General features: G+C 32.5%; 1 protein-coding gene across 3 annotated transcripts in view; it reads left to right on the top strand.

Moving 5' to 3' along the window:
- Positions 1–1,016, top strand: part of LOC143058286 (dedicator of cytokinesis protein 7-like) — a 62,926-nt gene extending 61,910 nt beyond the window's left edge. For 2 of the 3 annotated variants that reach the window (XM_076231778.1, XM_076231766.1), the window contains one exon: positions 412–1,016. In XM_076231778.1, the coding sequence (XP_076087893.1) occupies positions 412–454 (43 nt within the window). In that variant the 3' untranslated portion in view covers positions 455–1,016. The remainder of the gene's footprint in view (positions 1–411) is intronic. The other variant, XM_076231774.1, reaches the window with a different exon arrangement.
- Positions 1,017–17,430: the final 16,414 nt, after the last annotated feature.

The following is a 17,430-nucleotide window of genomic DNA, read 5'->3' as shown; positions in this document are numbered from 1 at the left end:
TTCTTTTGGTCATAATCAGTGGACTAACAGAAAGTAAATAATAGAACATATGAAATATTCAGTACAGGAAAAGCACTAAAATAACAGTATATTAATACAATCAAGTACAAAAAACACCATATCAAAGAATGCTCAAAGTGTTATTGCTGACTAAAAGTAACTATGGTGACCTATAAATGCTAATTTCTGTGTCAATTGGTCTTTGGAGAGTTGTCTCATTGGCAATCATACCATATTATTTTCATATACAAAAATATACAGCTCTTAAATGACAAATACACAAGTACAAAAAATACAATTTCAAAGAAAGCTGAAAATAACTTAAAGTAGGCTGCAAAACTGATAGTTTTAGTTCCAGTGTATGTAAAAATGGTTAAAAACTGTAAATCACAATATGTGTTTCTTTTCCAGAACAAACAGAGAATCTCCAACAAAACAGAAGTCAATAGTATGAACAGTATTAATAAGATGGGCCAGTGCAAAACATATGGACTAGATATATTGGCTAGTCAGACCAGTATTAATAAGATGGGCCAGTGCAAAACATATGGACATTATATATTGACTAGTCAGACCAGTCCTAGTTAGTTATTCATTAATTTAGTATATTGATCTTTGTTATTCATTTATAAAGTAAATTCATCTTTGGAGTATCAGATCTGACACATTTGAAACTATATGTAATGTTACATTATTAAAATGAAATAACATATTAACATATAGAAATATATCTTGAATTGTTGTATAAAGCTTTTGTTAAAGCATTTATGCTGCTGGTTAATCTCTGAACTGTCTCTAAAAATATGTTTTTCTTCATTCCCTTGCTCAAATAATCAGTGAAAATATTCCCTTTCATTTCATAGTATACACACTTTTTCTATCATATCAATCCCACTGACTGTTTTATAATTTGATAATTGGTATTAAGAATTACATTTATTCATTATAGAGCATTTTACTTTTGAAAACAAGTAACTCTTTGTCTTTATATGAAGCATTCTTCCATCAGTTTTTAACACTTTTTTATGCAAAGAAAATATCATACAAAAAGAAACTCTAGTAATGATGTTATTCAGATTGATTGTCAAGTGTTGCAAGTTTAATCAAATTTTTAACTTTAAAAAACTTGAGGCTTGATCAAATTAACATCCATTTGATAAACAATTTCCTGTTATGATTGGCATTTTTTTTTAATTGAATCTTTATTACTTGGGTTATTACTGTCAGATCTAAAAACTCTGTGTTTTCATCTTTTGCAAAATATTGATTTTTCTAATTTTGTTTTATAGTTTGGTATCATATGTTAGAGACATTTGATAGATATATACACAAATCATGGTGCAAATTTGATTTAACTACCAGTACCAGGTATTGTTATTTACAATGGACAGGATAAAAGAACTTCAATTTTAAAAAAAAACGAAACACAAGGTAAAACTTTTGATACTGGTAGCTTCAAAAATAAAACGAATTTACTTATGAACTTAGCTCAACAAATTCAGTTTTATAACTCTGCTTATAAACCCGATTAGGAGGAGGGTTTTATGAAGGTATGTGTATGGTTGATGCATTGTAACTTTTTAATAAGTCCCACTCCTTACCTTGTCTTGTTGATGACCCTTTTTTTTAATCCTGGATCTGCATCTTAGAACTATAATATTTTTCATTATATTTCCATATTTGAAGCTTGCTCTGTATCCCTCTATAGTACAAGATAATTCTGACTTCATCAGCCATAAACATTTATTATGAAGAATTTACATGTCAGTCACGTTATGCTGTCATGATGTATTATTTTAGCTAGTGATCAAAACTAATTATTTGTTATATTTGTTGATATTTTGTTATTTACTGTGATTTTAGAAAAGTGCAATAAACTTTGTAGATAGATCTGTTTTATACTGCTTGTAGAATGAACTTGCCATGCTTTAATAAAAAATTATTAAAAAATCTTGTATGTTTTAATCAGAAATACCTGAAATATCTTTTTATCTTCTTTCCAAGAATGAATTGGTTCAAAGGTCAAACAAGCAGAACAACACTAGATATAATCACTAGATTAATATCATTTATCAAATTGACATTTGACAGTCAATCTCTGGAGCAATAAGAGTAAATCTTAAGTTTGTCTCATTGAAATAATACCACATCTCCTTATCTTTAGATAGTAACCAATTTTTGGTAGCTCTTTCATAAAACAATTTGGAACTTCTCAACCATTGCAGAAATCATAAAATAGTAAACAAATCATACAGAAAGTTCTTCAAACTCTTTCTAATTTCCTAACAATTATTCTCAAATAATTGACAACTGCAAAAAAAATGCTGTAATTAATCATGTAAATGCCCATATCAAAATCTACAAGCATGCATAGTCTGTCAAGTCATATACATTACAATGTGGCATTGAAAAGTCAGTCAAGTCACAATATATACATTACAATGTGGCATAAAATAATCAGTCAAGTCAACATGTTCATTACAATGTGGCAAAGTCACAACATATCCATTACAATGTGGCCTTAAATAGTCAAGTCACAACACATCCATTACAATGTGGCATAAAATAGTCAAGTCACAACATATATATTACAATGTGGCCTAAAATAGTCAAGTCAACATATCCATTACAATGTGGCATGAAAAGCTGTAAATTCTGAAATTATTGTGTGCATTTATAATTGCGATTATGTTATTTTAAACTTAAATACTATTTTAATTTTTACGAATTTTAAGTCCTGCTTAATTCAGATAAAATATTACAAAATCCAAGTTTTAATTATTGCGTTTACAACTCTATCGCATTATTCGCAATAATAAAAACCTCGCAATAATTTCTGAATTTACAGTTGTAAGCCAAGTCACAACACATTCATTACAATGTGACATGAAATAGTCAAGTCACAACATCCATTACATTGTGGCATAAAATAGTCAAGTCACAAGATATATATTACAATGTGGCAACCAATAGTCTGTCAAGTCACAACATATCCATTACAATGTGGCATCCAATAGTCTGTCAAGTCACAACATATCCATTACAATGTGGCATCCAATAGTCTGTCAAGTCATAACACATCCATTACAATGTGGCATGAAATAGTCAAGTCACAACACATCCATTACAATGTGGCATAAAATAGTCATGTCACAACACATCCATTACAATGTGGCATGAACTAGTTGTCAAGTCATATACATTACATTGTGGCATAAAATAGTCAAGTCACAACACATCCATTACAATGTGGCATAAAATAGTCAAGTCACAACATATATATTACAATGTGGCATAAAATAGTCAAGTCACAAAACATCCATTACAATTAGACAAAAAATAGTCAGTCAAGTCACAACAAATGCATGACAATGTGGCATGAAATAGTTAAGTCACAACATATCCATTACAAAATGGCATAAAATAGTTGGTCAAGTAACAACACGTCAATTTCAATGTGGCATCAAATTGTCAATCATGTCACAACACATCCATTACAATGTGGCATAAAATAATCAAGTCACAACACATCCTTTACAATGTGGCATAAAAAAAGTCAGTCAAGCAACAACACATCCATTACAATGTGGCATAAACTAGTTGTCAAGTTACAACATCCATTACATTGTGGCATAAAATAGTCAAGTCACAACATATATATTACAATGTGGCATAAAATAGTCTGTCAAGTCACAACATATCCATTACAATGTGGCCCTAAATAGTCAGTCAAGTCATAACACATCCATTATAATGTGGCATGAAATAGTCAGTCAAGTCACACCACATCCTTTACAATGTGGCATAAAATAGCCATGTCACAACACATCCATTACACTGTGGCATAAAATAGTCAAGTCACAAAACATCCATTACAATTAGACATAAAATAGTCAGTCAAGTCACAACAAATGCATGACAATATGGCTTGAAATAGTCAGTTAAGTCACAACATATCCATTACAAAATGGCATACAATAGTTGGTCTAGTAACAACACGTCCATTTCAATGTGGCATCAAATTGTCAATCATGTCGCAACACATCCATTACAATGTGGCATAAAATAGTCAGTCCAGTCACAACACATCCATTACAATGTGGCATAAAATAATCAAGCAACAACACATCCATTACAATGTGGCATAAAATAGTAAGTCATGTCACAATACATCAGTTACAATGTGGCATAAATTAGTCAAGTCACAACACATCCATTACATTGTGGCATAATATAGTCAGTCAAGTTACAACACATCCATTACAATGTGACATAAAAATAATCAAGTCACAACACATCCATTACAATGTTGCATATAAAAGTCAGTCCAGTCACAACATATCCATTACAATGTGGCATAAATTAGTCAGTCAAGTCCACAACACATTCATTTCAATGTTGCATATAAAAGTCAGTCCAGTCACAATACATCCATTACACTGTGGCATAAAATAGTCAGTCAAGTCACAACATATCGGTTACAATGTTGAATACGATAGTCAGTCAAGTCTAACATGTCCTTTACAATATGGCATAAAATAGTCGTCAGAACATATCCATAATTTTGCTTTAAATAGTCACTCAAGTCACAACGCATCCATTACACATGTGGCATAAAATAGTCAGTCCAATAACAACACATCCATTACAATATGGCAATTCCAAAGTCAATCAAGTCACAACACATTCTTTACAAAATGACATAGAAAGAATCATGTCAAAACACAACCATTAAAATGGAGCATAAGTCACAACATTTAAATTACAATGTGGCATAAAATAGTCAGTCCAACTACAACACATCCATTACCATCATGCATAAAATAATCCGTTAAGTCAAAACACAACCATTACAATGTTGCATAAAAATAGTCAATCAAGTCACAACATTTAAATTACAATATGATATAAAATAGTCAGTCAAGTAACAACACATTCATTACAATGTGGCATTTAATAGTCTGACAAGTCACAACACATTCATTGCATTATGGCATAAAATATATAAGATAGAGAATAAATAAAACAACAAAATAGTTAGTCAAAGGGACTGTGGTCAGAGTTGTATATTAACAGCTTATTTGAATGCCACAAGTTCATAATGAACATGAGTTAATAAAAGAAGGCTACAATGAAGGCAAAGTAGAAATTACGCCAAAACAGAAGGGTAAGATTAGGTTTAAAATATCCAAAGAATATACAACAGATCTTATTGATATCCACTATATAGCAGTATGTTCCGATGGTTCTATGTGGATGGCCGATAATATCAGATCAAAGTTACAACATGTCAAACTTGTGGAGAATAGAACTTAAGTTATAACAAGTCTAAACACTAGGATTTATCGAATGGCAGAATAACATTCTTGTTGCAACAGGTGTGACTCAACTCTAACTAATCAACACCATTGCCAAGGACAACTCTACCAAAGTGCAGAAAACAGTAGCGCTTCTGGCGTACTTAATTATAATCCTGGTATCTTTGATAACTATTCACTAATAGGGGGAAATCCTGAAACCAGAGAGGGCTTTAGTTCTTCTCTTCTTCTTTTGTTACAGAAAACGGCCATCAACGTACTGATGTTTACTTTCCGGCGCATGCCTGGTAAATGTTTCAAAATAAATTTATGTGGATAATTTTTTTGTCAAAACATAGATTAACAAAATATTTCTTGTTCAAAGTTGTTTTTGGTCATATATTTTCGTATTTTCAATTTTTACAATTTTTCTATGTTTTTAATTTATACATTTTTTGTTTTGTTTTAAATATTACATTTTTTATTTTTATTTTTTGGTATAAGATAAAAACAAGAGTATCTGTTTATTTCAGATGAGGGTAAGTATCAAGGAGCACATCGTGTGTGAGTGCACCCTTGAAGTTTTCTGTTGTAGTGTTTTTAGTAATTTCAGAGGATAGTTTGTTCCAGTCTTTGATGGTTTGATAGCTATCTTTATTGGACTGAATTTGTCTGTAGGATTCTTTATTGGTGGATCTCGTAGTAGACTGACTCTGTTGTAACTTGTAATACTTTATGCGATTGAATGGCTATATTTTCATTTACAATTTTGTGGAACATGATAAGCCTTGTTCGTAGTCGGCGTTCTTGTAAGGTTTGCCATTTCATGGCGTCTAGCATCTCAGACACACTTGCTGGTGTTGTGATGTCTATTGCACACGTACCTTGCCGCTCGTCTCTATACTTTTTCTATTGATTTTATATTTTCGTTTGTAAATGTATCCCATACAGTACAACAGTATTCTAACTTTGGTCTTATAAGTGTTTGGTACGCTCTTTCTTTAAATGTTTGTGATTGGACTTTAAGGTTTCTTCTGATTCTATTCTTATTCGTCCGACATTATGAGTATGTCCCAAACATTCAAGTTCAAGTTCTGGGTCGTGTAATTTTTCAGCAACATTACCTTCGCAAATCCTTAAACCATTCAGTGTGGTAACAGCAACCTCACCATTATCAATTTCAGCAGTCTACATCACCTGGTATAAACATGTTCTCCCCTCCTCCGTCGTCATATTTATATTCAAACCCGCCACCGTGCATGGCCGACCTTATAAAAAAGGTAGACGACCTAGGCACAAAAATAAACTCGGTAGATGATATAAAATCTTCTGTGAATAGCATTGACTCCAAATTGTCGCAAATGAAATCTGATGTCGACTGTCTCGTTCGGCGTGTGGGTGACATTGAGGGAAGTCAGCAATTTATTTCTCAGAGTTTTGAGAAAAATAAATCCGTAAGTATTGCTACTGACTGAATGGTCGAGCTTAGATCCGTAAACAAGGAAATTTCAGACCAACTTGAAACCCTTCGTTGTGAAAATTTAAGGGACAATTTACTGTTTTTTTGGTGTTAGGAAGGGGAAGGTGAAGAATGTGTTGATATTATTAAAAATATTTGTTCAACAAGTTTGTCTATTTCTGAACCAGTTGAAAATTCTGCTGCTCATAGGATGGGGAAAAAGGTATTGTTAAAACAAATTCAGATAGCACTCAAACTACCAAGTCACGACCGATCGTTGCTAAATTCATGCTACGTCAACAGAGGGACAAACTTACGAAAACATTCTCCTAAGCTAAAGGATACAAACATTTCAATTTCAGACCATTTTCCAAAGTCTGTGCATGAAAAACGTAAAACTTTGATTCCAATTTACAAAAAATAAAAACTTGACGGAAAATCAGCATTTCTTACAAGGGATAAATTGTATATAGAAGGGAATTTAATTGTGAATACAGATGAACAAATAAACAAAACCATACGCATAAATAGTCATTCGAAATCGAGTAGGTCTACAAAAAACACTCACAATTCAGATAATTCGACAACAGGTGCTCGGTCAGCTCCAGGATATTTAGGGACCAATAAGAAGGCAACCAAGTCCAGAACTCTTTCCAAGATTAGTAGTCCGAAAGCTACTTCTAATTCTCAAAATGGGTCCCGGTTTTAAATATTAGCCGATATGCATACTGAAGCTGATTAGGAAACATCGAGAAGTATTTCATCATTGTCATTTTTGTATTGGAACATTAATGGTGGTCAACATGACAAATTGTCTGAGCCTAAATTTTTAAATTATATTTGTTCTTATGATGTAATTATTTTATCTGAGTGTTGGATTGATAATGTATATCATAATGTTATAGATGGTTTTACATGTAAACCTTTTCCTTTATTAAAAATTCGTAAGGGTTCCACGGAACCCAGTGTCTCGCCTAATTTTGCTGTTAATCGCAGACTCAACAAAAATGAGGAAAAACATCAATAAACATTTCCCTCTCGATACTGTCTTTTGATTGAAAGAAGCTTCCAAGTTTGGTAAAAAAATCCAGGATAGTTCATGAATCTAATAAATGTTTTATAAACTTTAACTGCAGACTGTATGTAATGTTAACTGGAAGAAAAACTAAGTCCATTTATAAGTAAAATACGGAAAAAGTGATTTTTTTTTACAAAATTTACTTCTGAATAATATCTTATGATCAGAAACAAGCTTTTGTCTTAGTTTGGTAGAAATCCAGGATAGTTTAAGAACATTATAAAAACTTAAACCACAGAGTGAATGTTTTGTTTCTGGCAAAAAAACTAAGTCCATTTATAAGTAAAATACGGAAAAGTGGAAATTTATTTTTAAAGAATTTTCTTCTTGATACTATCTTATGATCATAAACAAGCTTCTGTCCAAGTTTGGTACAAATCAAGGATAGTTTATGAAAGTTATTAAAATTTTAAAAACTTTAACCACAGAGTGAATGTAATGTTTCCTCGCAGAAAAACTAAGTCCATTTATAAGTAAAATACGGAAAAAATGGAATTTTATTTTTACAAAATTTACTTCTGGATACTTTCTTACGATCATAAACAAGCTTCTGTCCAAGTTTGGTAGAAATTCAGTATAGTTTAAGAAAGTTATTCAAATTTCAAAAACTTTAACCACAGAGTGAATATGTGTGGACGCCGCCGCCGACGACGACGGAATGTAGGATCACTTAGTCTCGCTTTTTCGACTAAAGTCGAAGGCTCGACAAAAAGTAAATATAAGCAGGGAGGAGGGATTTTCCTCATGATTAAAAACTGTTTCAGTTGTTAAAGTTCTCCATGATACAATTATATGGTTACAAGTATCAAAAGATGTGACAATTTGTGGTCAAGATTATTATGTTGGTTGTGTCTATTTACCACCAATTAGCTCAAATTATTATAAAATGTATGAATGTGATATATTTTATGAAATGATTAATTGTGTTGAAAAATATTCAACTGAGTCTTCTCAGGTATTTTTATCAGGTGATATGAATGCTAGAACTGCAATAGGTAATGATTTTATTAAACATGACAGTTTGTATGGATCAATTTTTGACGATTTCAATCACATTTTAAACTATATGAGTGACAATAATCTACCTGTTCGAAGGAATCCTGATCAAGGTACTAATGAGTACGGAACAAAACTTTCAAATTTGTGTAGAAGTACAGGACTTCGATTATGAATGGTCGACACAAAGATGGAACGGTTTACGATTTTACTTTTTGTGGTTCGCGTGGTATGAGTGTCGTTGATTACCTGATAGTACCGTTTGACTGTTATCACATTGTGGAACAGTTTATAGTTAGTAACTTTACTTCGTTCAGTGATCATGTGCCTCTTCACATACGTCTACAATGCAAAGCGCTGTCTTATGCACATGAAAAACAAAACCATAATGTATCTTCAAGTACATTTGACAGTTTTCGGTGGAACGATGACTTAAAGAACAGTGTTACGAATCCTTAATTTTGAATAGTGGGTTACTCAGCCAAATAGTTTTTTTGTGATGCTTAAACCCCCTTTTTTTTGCCGATCAATGCATGATAAGCCATGGTTCAATTGTGAGTGTAGAAGGCTTCGTCATGTTTATTTAAGTGCGTTAAATATGTTTAATAAAAACAAAATAGCAAAAAATCTTCAGAGACTTATATCTACTAAGAGACAATACAAAGTATTCGAAAATAAGTTAAAACGGCAGTATAAACGTCAAGAAGGTGACATGCTTGAGCATTTACGTAAAAGCGAACCTAAAAAGTTTTATAGAATGTTCCAAAAGAAGAGCGCTAAAAATACAGAAGTCCTCTTTCCGTCACTTTTTTGAACAATTTAAAGAGTCATCATCAAGTGACACTCCAATAGTCAATGACACACAGAGTATACAAGACATAACATACGAAGAACTTGACCGTGTTATCACGCAGGACGAAATTTTGAAATGTATTTCCAAATTGAAACGTGGCAAAAGTCATGGAATTGACGGGATTCTGAACGAAATGTTAATTGAATATAAGGATGTACTTATTCCGTTCTTAGAGGAAATGTTCAACAGGATATTGTCTTCTGGTTACTTTTCGACAACATGGACAGTTGCCAGTTGCGATACTTGTTCCAGTTTTTAAAAAAGGCGATCCGTCTGATCCTGTAAACTATCGAGGCATAAGTTTGGTTAGTAATTTGGCCAAATTGTTCACATCCATTATGAATATGAGATTATTACTTTGGTCCGATACCTATGACATTATAACAGATGCACAGTTTGGATTTCGTACAGGCAACAGTACAGTTGATGCGATGTTTAGTTTATTAACTGTCATTCAAAAAACACTTTCCAGTAAGAATCGTTTGTATTGCTGTTTTGTAGACTACAAACAGGCGTTTGATACAATATGTAGACTGAATTTATGGTTGAAATTGTCAAAAATTGGTATAATAGGGAAACGTTTATCATTACTAAAATCAATGTATTCAAATGTGAAATCATGTGTACGAATTGATGGTTTTTATTCAGAGCAGTTCACGAGTACAGTTGGCTTAATACAAGGGGAAGAACTCTCTCCAAATCTTTTTTCATTGTACATGAACGATTTTGAAATGAAATGGAATTTTTAAGTAACGGTAATGTACCGTATGAAGTACAGATATTGTCTTTATTTTTGCTTATGTATTCCGATGATATTATACTATTTTCTGATTCTGTAAAAGGTTTACAAGATATGTTAGACACACGTTTATTGTACACTCAAAAATGGAGTTTAACTGTGAACAATGCTAAAACAAAAATTATGGTATTTAGAAATGGTGGTAATGTGAGGGTTGAAGAAAAGTGGTATTTTGATGGTAGTGTTATTGACATTGTTGATGAATTTTGTTATTTAGGTATTCTGTTGAATTATAACGAAACATTTTTAAAAACTCAAAACAATTAGCTGAGCAAGGCAGGAAAGCTGTATTTGACTTGAAATCAAAAGTATCATCCTTATATTTGAATGTTTTCACATACCTTAATTTGTTTGATACATTTATAAGTAGTATTTTATGCTATGGCAGTGAGATACGGGGCTTTCATAAAGTTCTGAATATTGAAAAAGTTCAGTTAGATTTTTGCAAAAATATTTTAGGTGTCAAACAATGTACAACAAATGTAATGGTGTATTATGAGCTTGGTAGGTATCCTTTGGTATATTCTAGATTGTATAATATTATAAGATACTGGTTTAAACTGTTATCAACGAATAATTTTATTCTTGAAAATTGTTACAAAGAACAGGTACGGAATCAAAGTGATAACAGAAATATTTGGATATATCAACTGAAGTATTTATTGTTTAATTTGGGTCTGAATGACTTCTGGTATAACTAAGATAATTTAGTTGTAAATGACACTCGTAAGTATTTTATCAAAACTAGAATATTTGATCAAGCTAATCAATACTTGAATCAAATATTGGATGGCTCGCCAAAGTGTTTTGTATGTAAATACTGTGCAAATAATGTTCATTTACAATTTTACCTTACTAAACATGTGAATTTTAGAGTGTATCTAACGAGAATAAGATTGTCTTCACATAACTTATTTGTTGAAACAAGACGATATCACGATGTTAATAGATCAGAAAGAAAATGCACTCTCTGTACTTTAAATACAATAGAAGACGAGTTTCATTTTATTTTACAGTGTGATTGTTAAAATACAATTAGGAGACAGTATATCAAGCCATATTATTATAAGCGTCCATCATCATTTAAGCTTATACAGTTGTTGAGCACAGAAAATGTAAAAGACATATGTAACCTTTGTAAATTTCTTTTCCATGCATTTAAACGTAGAACAGACATGTTATAAGTTACCAATACATAATATAGATTATTATTCTTCTCGGATGTATTCACTTTTATCAGTTATGTATGTTTTATGTATTTATTTATGATATATTGTATTTGCATATACATTATATTTGTACTGATGAGCATCATTTGCTCAAAGTAATCAAAGAATTGAAAATATTTGCTTTTGCTTTTGCTAGTTGTTTCCCAAACAAACATGTGTTCTTGTTCAGTGAAAATGGACGTCAAACTTGATTTCACACACATATATATATAAGCTAGAGTTAGAGGAGGGGATAAGGTCTCTGCGCAATGCTAGGCGGTGTTGTCGTAGAAGTTAGAAATGAAAAGTACAGGTTCCAGCCCCGGCGCCGGGGAGGAAGTTACGAATCAAATCTACTCTAACATCGTTAGGTTGATTTTCTAGGCACTTTATATATATATATAGAGATTAATACATGGCCTTTTCCATATCAGCCAGGGTATCATCCCGAGACCCCCATATCAGCCCGAGACGGAGTCGAGGTGCTGATATGGGTCGAGGGATGATACCCAGGCTGATATGGAAAAGGCCATGTATTAATCGCTTTATCATATACTTCCGACAATTGTTTTATGTAAGGCAAATAAACAAATGCAATACCTAAAACAGTCAAAAACTTTATAAAGAAGTTAAACTATGAATCAAATATACTATAATTGTCCAACAACAGCATCACGACCTCCATATATATTTATGTATGGTAACATTTCCTAAAGCATTGAAAATTTGAAATCCATGTTTGTTGTACTATAAAATGATTCACAATTGTCAATGGCATTTGCATGATTTGTTAGCAAGTACTAAACTATTCCCACAAAAGTTCCCGTAAATTTTGACGTCGTCATAAAAATATATGACGTCACAATGGAAAAGAAAACAACCGATACCGGAAACACCGGAAGTTACTTGCGCGAGATGCACTATTATGGGTTTTGTGCACGAGATGCACCTGATATGGGTTATCAGCCCGGGTGGGAAATTATGGCTTGTGTACTTCCGCTCATTACACATATGCAAAAGCTGTCATATCAATGCTAAGTATATGATAAATATATAAATGAACTAAATTGAAAATAAAAACCCATACAAGACTAAATAAATGTCAGTCTCTTCTGACCTCGGACAGTCACAAAAATGCGACACAGTTTTTTAATATAACATTTTTTCTCATTAAGGAATGACTGTAATATTTTTTCTGTCTGTGAAGAAATAACATAAAAAAAATTGGTGCACACTGAATAACGCGCGTGGCGGGTTATTTAATAGTTTACACCACATTTTTTATGTTATTTCGAATAGACAGAAAAAATAAAACTATGTCTGTGGGCTGAAAACAAAATAACGTCAGCCAATCTGAAGACGCGTTACATCCAAAATTAAAACGTTATTTTGCAATGAGCCCATAGACATAATTAAGTCATGTGACCGTGACGTCATCAACGTTTTTTCATGGTTTTCTACGGTTTAAAATGGAATTTAGAATTAAATTATAAGAAATGAGGGCCCTCATGGGGTTTTTGATTATGTGATTACTTGGCCGTTTTTTTAATGATTATTTGATTATTAATCCAAATATTTCATGATTATTTGATTACCTAGGACTGTATTTTTAGTTTATGATTATTTGATTACTAAAGATAAGCAAATATTTAATGATTATGTGATTATATTGGCAAAAAAATGGTGATTATGTGATTACTAGGACCCCCCATGAGGGGCCTCAGAAATGACTGTAATATTTTTTCTGTCTATTCGAAATAACATAAAAAATGTGGTGCACACTGTTAAATAACCCGCTACGCGCGTTATTCAGTGTGCACCATATTTTTTATGTTATTTCTTCAAAGACAGAAAAAATATTACAGTCATCAGTGGCGTAGCTTGCCTTCTGTTTATACCGAGGCAGGGGGTCAGGGGGCGCAGCCCCCCTTAAGCTATAGAGGTTTTTACAATTTGACCAAGAAAAAATCGTTAAAAATAGTTGCTGTTCAATGTTATTTCATCATAATAATGTTAATTATATGCCTTACTATCTATACTCAAAGCTATAAAAATAACAAAATACGTGAAGGTATCACATTAGACAACCAATGAAAAGTCAGTTTCCTGACTTGCTAGCAGTTACAGAAAGCAGGAACATATATATATTGACATACTGTTCCCAGCAGAAAGCCAGCTCAAATGCCTAATGGCTCCCAATATATTTCCAAGCCGTAGTACACTCTAATATAGTTTGCTGTACATCACACGTATTATCACAAGAAATTATGACCTTACTCGGTTGATAGAAAAAACCTATACAAAATGTTCAATACAGAAAAAAAAACGCAAATAATAAGGTTTATTTGTAATAAGTTTTGTGATGATCATTTATTTGGCCGTAGGTCACAAATTAACGAATTATATATAATCACAACAAAATGACAGCTGGATTGAACAAACGAATTTCAGGATAAACTAGGAGAAAAACATTTGCTACATGTAAAGTGTAGCAAGGCAATTGTTTTGGTGGTGTATTCCTTCGAAGGTCTTAAAATTACATATTGAATGATTTTTAACTCATTCTCGATCAACATGACAAACGGCGAATAACTAACATTTACTTTATTATGAAGTCTTCCATTATAAATGAACAGTATTTGGTTGTTTTTTTTTATATATATAAACTACCTTTATGTATTAACTAACAGACATATTTCTCTGGAATTAGTGATTCCTTTAAATATTTTCAATTCCCTGCTTATGAAAACGTACTAGGTATTTAAAATAGCGAGAATAAAACTTGAGAACCACAACATTTACACTATAATATATAAATGCATATTTTGTTTCGTTTAGTACAAAAGTCAATGAACATAGTCGTAGGGGAACATGTAATGAGGGTTTGAATGCTTAGAATGGGATTGTCAAATATTTATTTTTTAATCATTGTCGCCCATAATTTGATTTTCCTTTATTTTATAATCTAGCACCATTATAAATCCATATTCTTTTAAATTTAAATTAATTTCAGGGCCGATTTTTCTGTTTCCTTAAAACCTCACCCAGGCCCTTATATACTAGAAATTACTCTGACACAAAATTAACTAATTGGCCTAATTCAATGGTAAAGTAATTTGATCGGGTGACTCGTGAGTTGCATCCTCGTCTTTATTCTACTCACTGTTTTCGCTTACAATGGGGTAGGACAAAATAAATGAGGCTTGTTTAGGGGGGTATCAATATTCCATATCCAATTAAGTTTTTATCCCAATATCCCGTATCCCTATAATGTTTACCCCTAATATCCCAATAAATATTTTTTACAAATATCCCATATCCCTAAAACTATTTTGAAATATCCCAAAAAATCATTATAAATTCATTCCCAAGCCCATTTTTTCCCTCATCATCACAACGTCAACAATTTTGACTGAGAAAACAAACTGTGTTAAAGGAAATTTACAGTGCATACTTCCAGTGTTAAATAAGAATATATATGTCCAAAAGATGAAGTGTTCCATCTTATAGCATTGTATAACAATCTCTTTTTATATGTGATCTTAAACGATAAATTTAGTGTAAGGGGTCTAATTTGAAATTCAGACTTTTTTTTAATAGTTCAAACCGTGATGCATATGACTGTAAAATTTCATTTTGATAGCATTCTTCTTTCATTGATAAGAAACTTCATCCTACACGTTAACTATGTTGGAAAGAACAGAAGGACTCAATCCTGTCTCTTGTCCGAGATTCACTGTGCTTAAACGGCTGTGGGTAACTTAAGTTACCCACAGCCCAAGATGGCGGACTCTAAACTCGTTGATATTTAATTCATACAAAATGTACCTTTTGCGACGTTTTTCATGCAGAATGTAAATATTTATAGGATTATTGAATAAAGAAATGACTAACAATTACCATAAATTTGTTAATACAGAGTTCACTAAAGCGCAAGGTCAACTTTAAAAAATGCATGAGATGTCCGTAACTTTTTTATCGAAACTAAGCAGACTGTCCGTAACTTTATTTTTAGATGTGGGTAACTTTTGATTTAAAATTTTAAGTATTATAATTTCAACAATTAGGAGACAATTAACATCATATTTGTAACCTTCGCGGCCGTTTATACTACTCATTCACCACCAAATGTGATTTTATTAACGCATCATTCTTACACCACAGAAGTTTTATGTGGGGTTTGTAGTACTCCATCCTGGTTATGGTTTGAACTTTTATTTACTGATGTGCGTCTTATCGACGTTTTTCGCTTGTCAGACCAAGGCTTTTCCATACTCTTTAATGTTTTGAGTTTAATTATATGTTTGCGGTTTACCTTCACCTCTGTTTCTTTCTATGTGTATTTTGATGAATACTCTTTGACGCGGCTCGGTATTTATACATCCCACCAGTTAGTTATAGTGTTATGATTTTTTGAATATGTTTCCTAGTATGTTTTTTCTCTCTCTTTGTATGTTATCAGGGGTTGTTAGACTATTAAATTACCCTGTTGTCCTACGTAGTTATTTATATTTTTATATACTATGTCGAATTGTTACACTATGTTGACTGCTCTTTTCCTTTTATTGTCACTGACTTTTACCTATTGTGTCTTTTAGTTTTATTCAGTTTAATGAGATTTAATGCAACTTGCATACAAATGAAATATGCAGCTAGCTGTAAAACTAGGTTTATTCATTTATACAAAATGTCCTTTTTTTTTTTTAAAGTATTCCCATCTACTGTAAATCTTGGCCAGGGTGCCGTAATATCACCGTGCGCAACGTCCCGGTGTGTCCAGATTGACACCCCTTTTATTTTACTGTCAATGCTGATGGGATTTGTTTTTGTGGGGATGAGAGAAAAGTGTTTTTGGCTTTTTCAAAAAGACGCAAAAAGTTTGTGCACTTAAGTCTCGTATAGTCTATCCACTGCATGCCTGGGCAATTTGGGTTCCCCTCCAAAATCCCGGATTCACGATACCCTTGTCGTTGCTGGCAGAAAATCAGTAAGTGTATACATGCTACATGTATGTGTAAAAAATACTTGTGTAGTCTACTTGTTCAAAAATAAAAACGAACAATGATGTTTCAACAGTTTATCTGCTATGATCGGAAACAACCCTTCGAACTAGGCGATTCGGGTACCCCGACGTTATACAAAATGAGACCCGAGTTCTGCGGATTTATCGTGATTTTTTTCATATTTTCCCAATTTTGTCTTCCATCGATACAATGAATTATATAATACTAGACATCTACTTCGTTTTGTGAATATGTATTCGATGCAATCTCTATCATCAGTTTAAACATTACATCCGCGTATGTCGATTCTTTGAAAGTTACGGACATCTCTATTGGTATGATGAAAAAAGTTACGGAGAAGTTGTTTTGAAGTTACGGACAGCCTAAGTGTTTTTTAAAATCGTGCTGTGATCGTTTATTTTGTAGAATTTAATCACCTTTCCAGTTTAGGGGTTTCCCTAAACGATTAATACAACTTTAAAATTCAGTTGTTTAATTGATGCATTCGTGGTATTGTTATTCTATAGAAGAAAAGTATCTAACCGACGCAAGGCGGCTCCATCTTGGGCTGTGGGTAACTTAAGTTACCCACAGCCGTTTAAGCACAGTGGAGATTGCTCTGTTTTTTACGTGGCGAGGATCTTCAGAGGTCTCCACGTTTCACAGATTGCTCTGTTTTGCCAGACAAGCTGATACTGTGGGACGTCAGAGCACGTCCATATCAAACAAAAAGTGGA

The sequence above is a fragment of the Mytilus galloprovincialis genome, chromosome 1 (genome assembly GCF_965363235.1).
Source record: "Mytilus galloprovincialis chromosome 1, xbMytGall1.hap1.1, whole genome shotgun sequence".
In the NCBI taxonomy this organism is placed as follows: Eukaryota; Metazoa; Mollusca; class Bivalvia; order Mytilida; family Mytilidae; genus Mytilus; species Mytilus galloprovincialis.
This window is presented reverse-complemented; position numbering and strand designations above follow the sequence as displayed.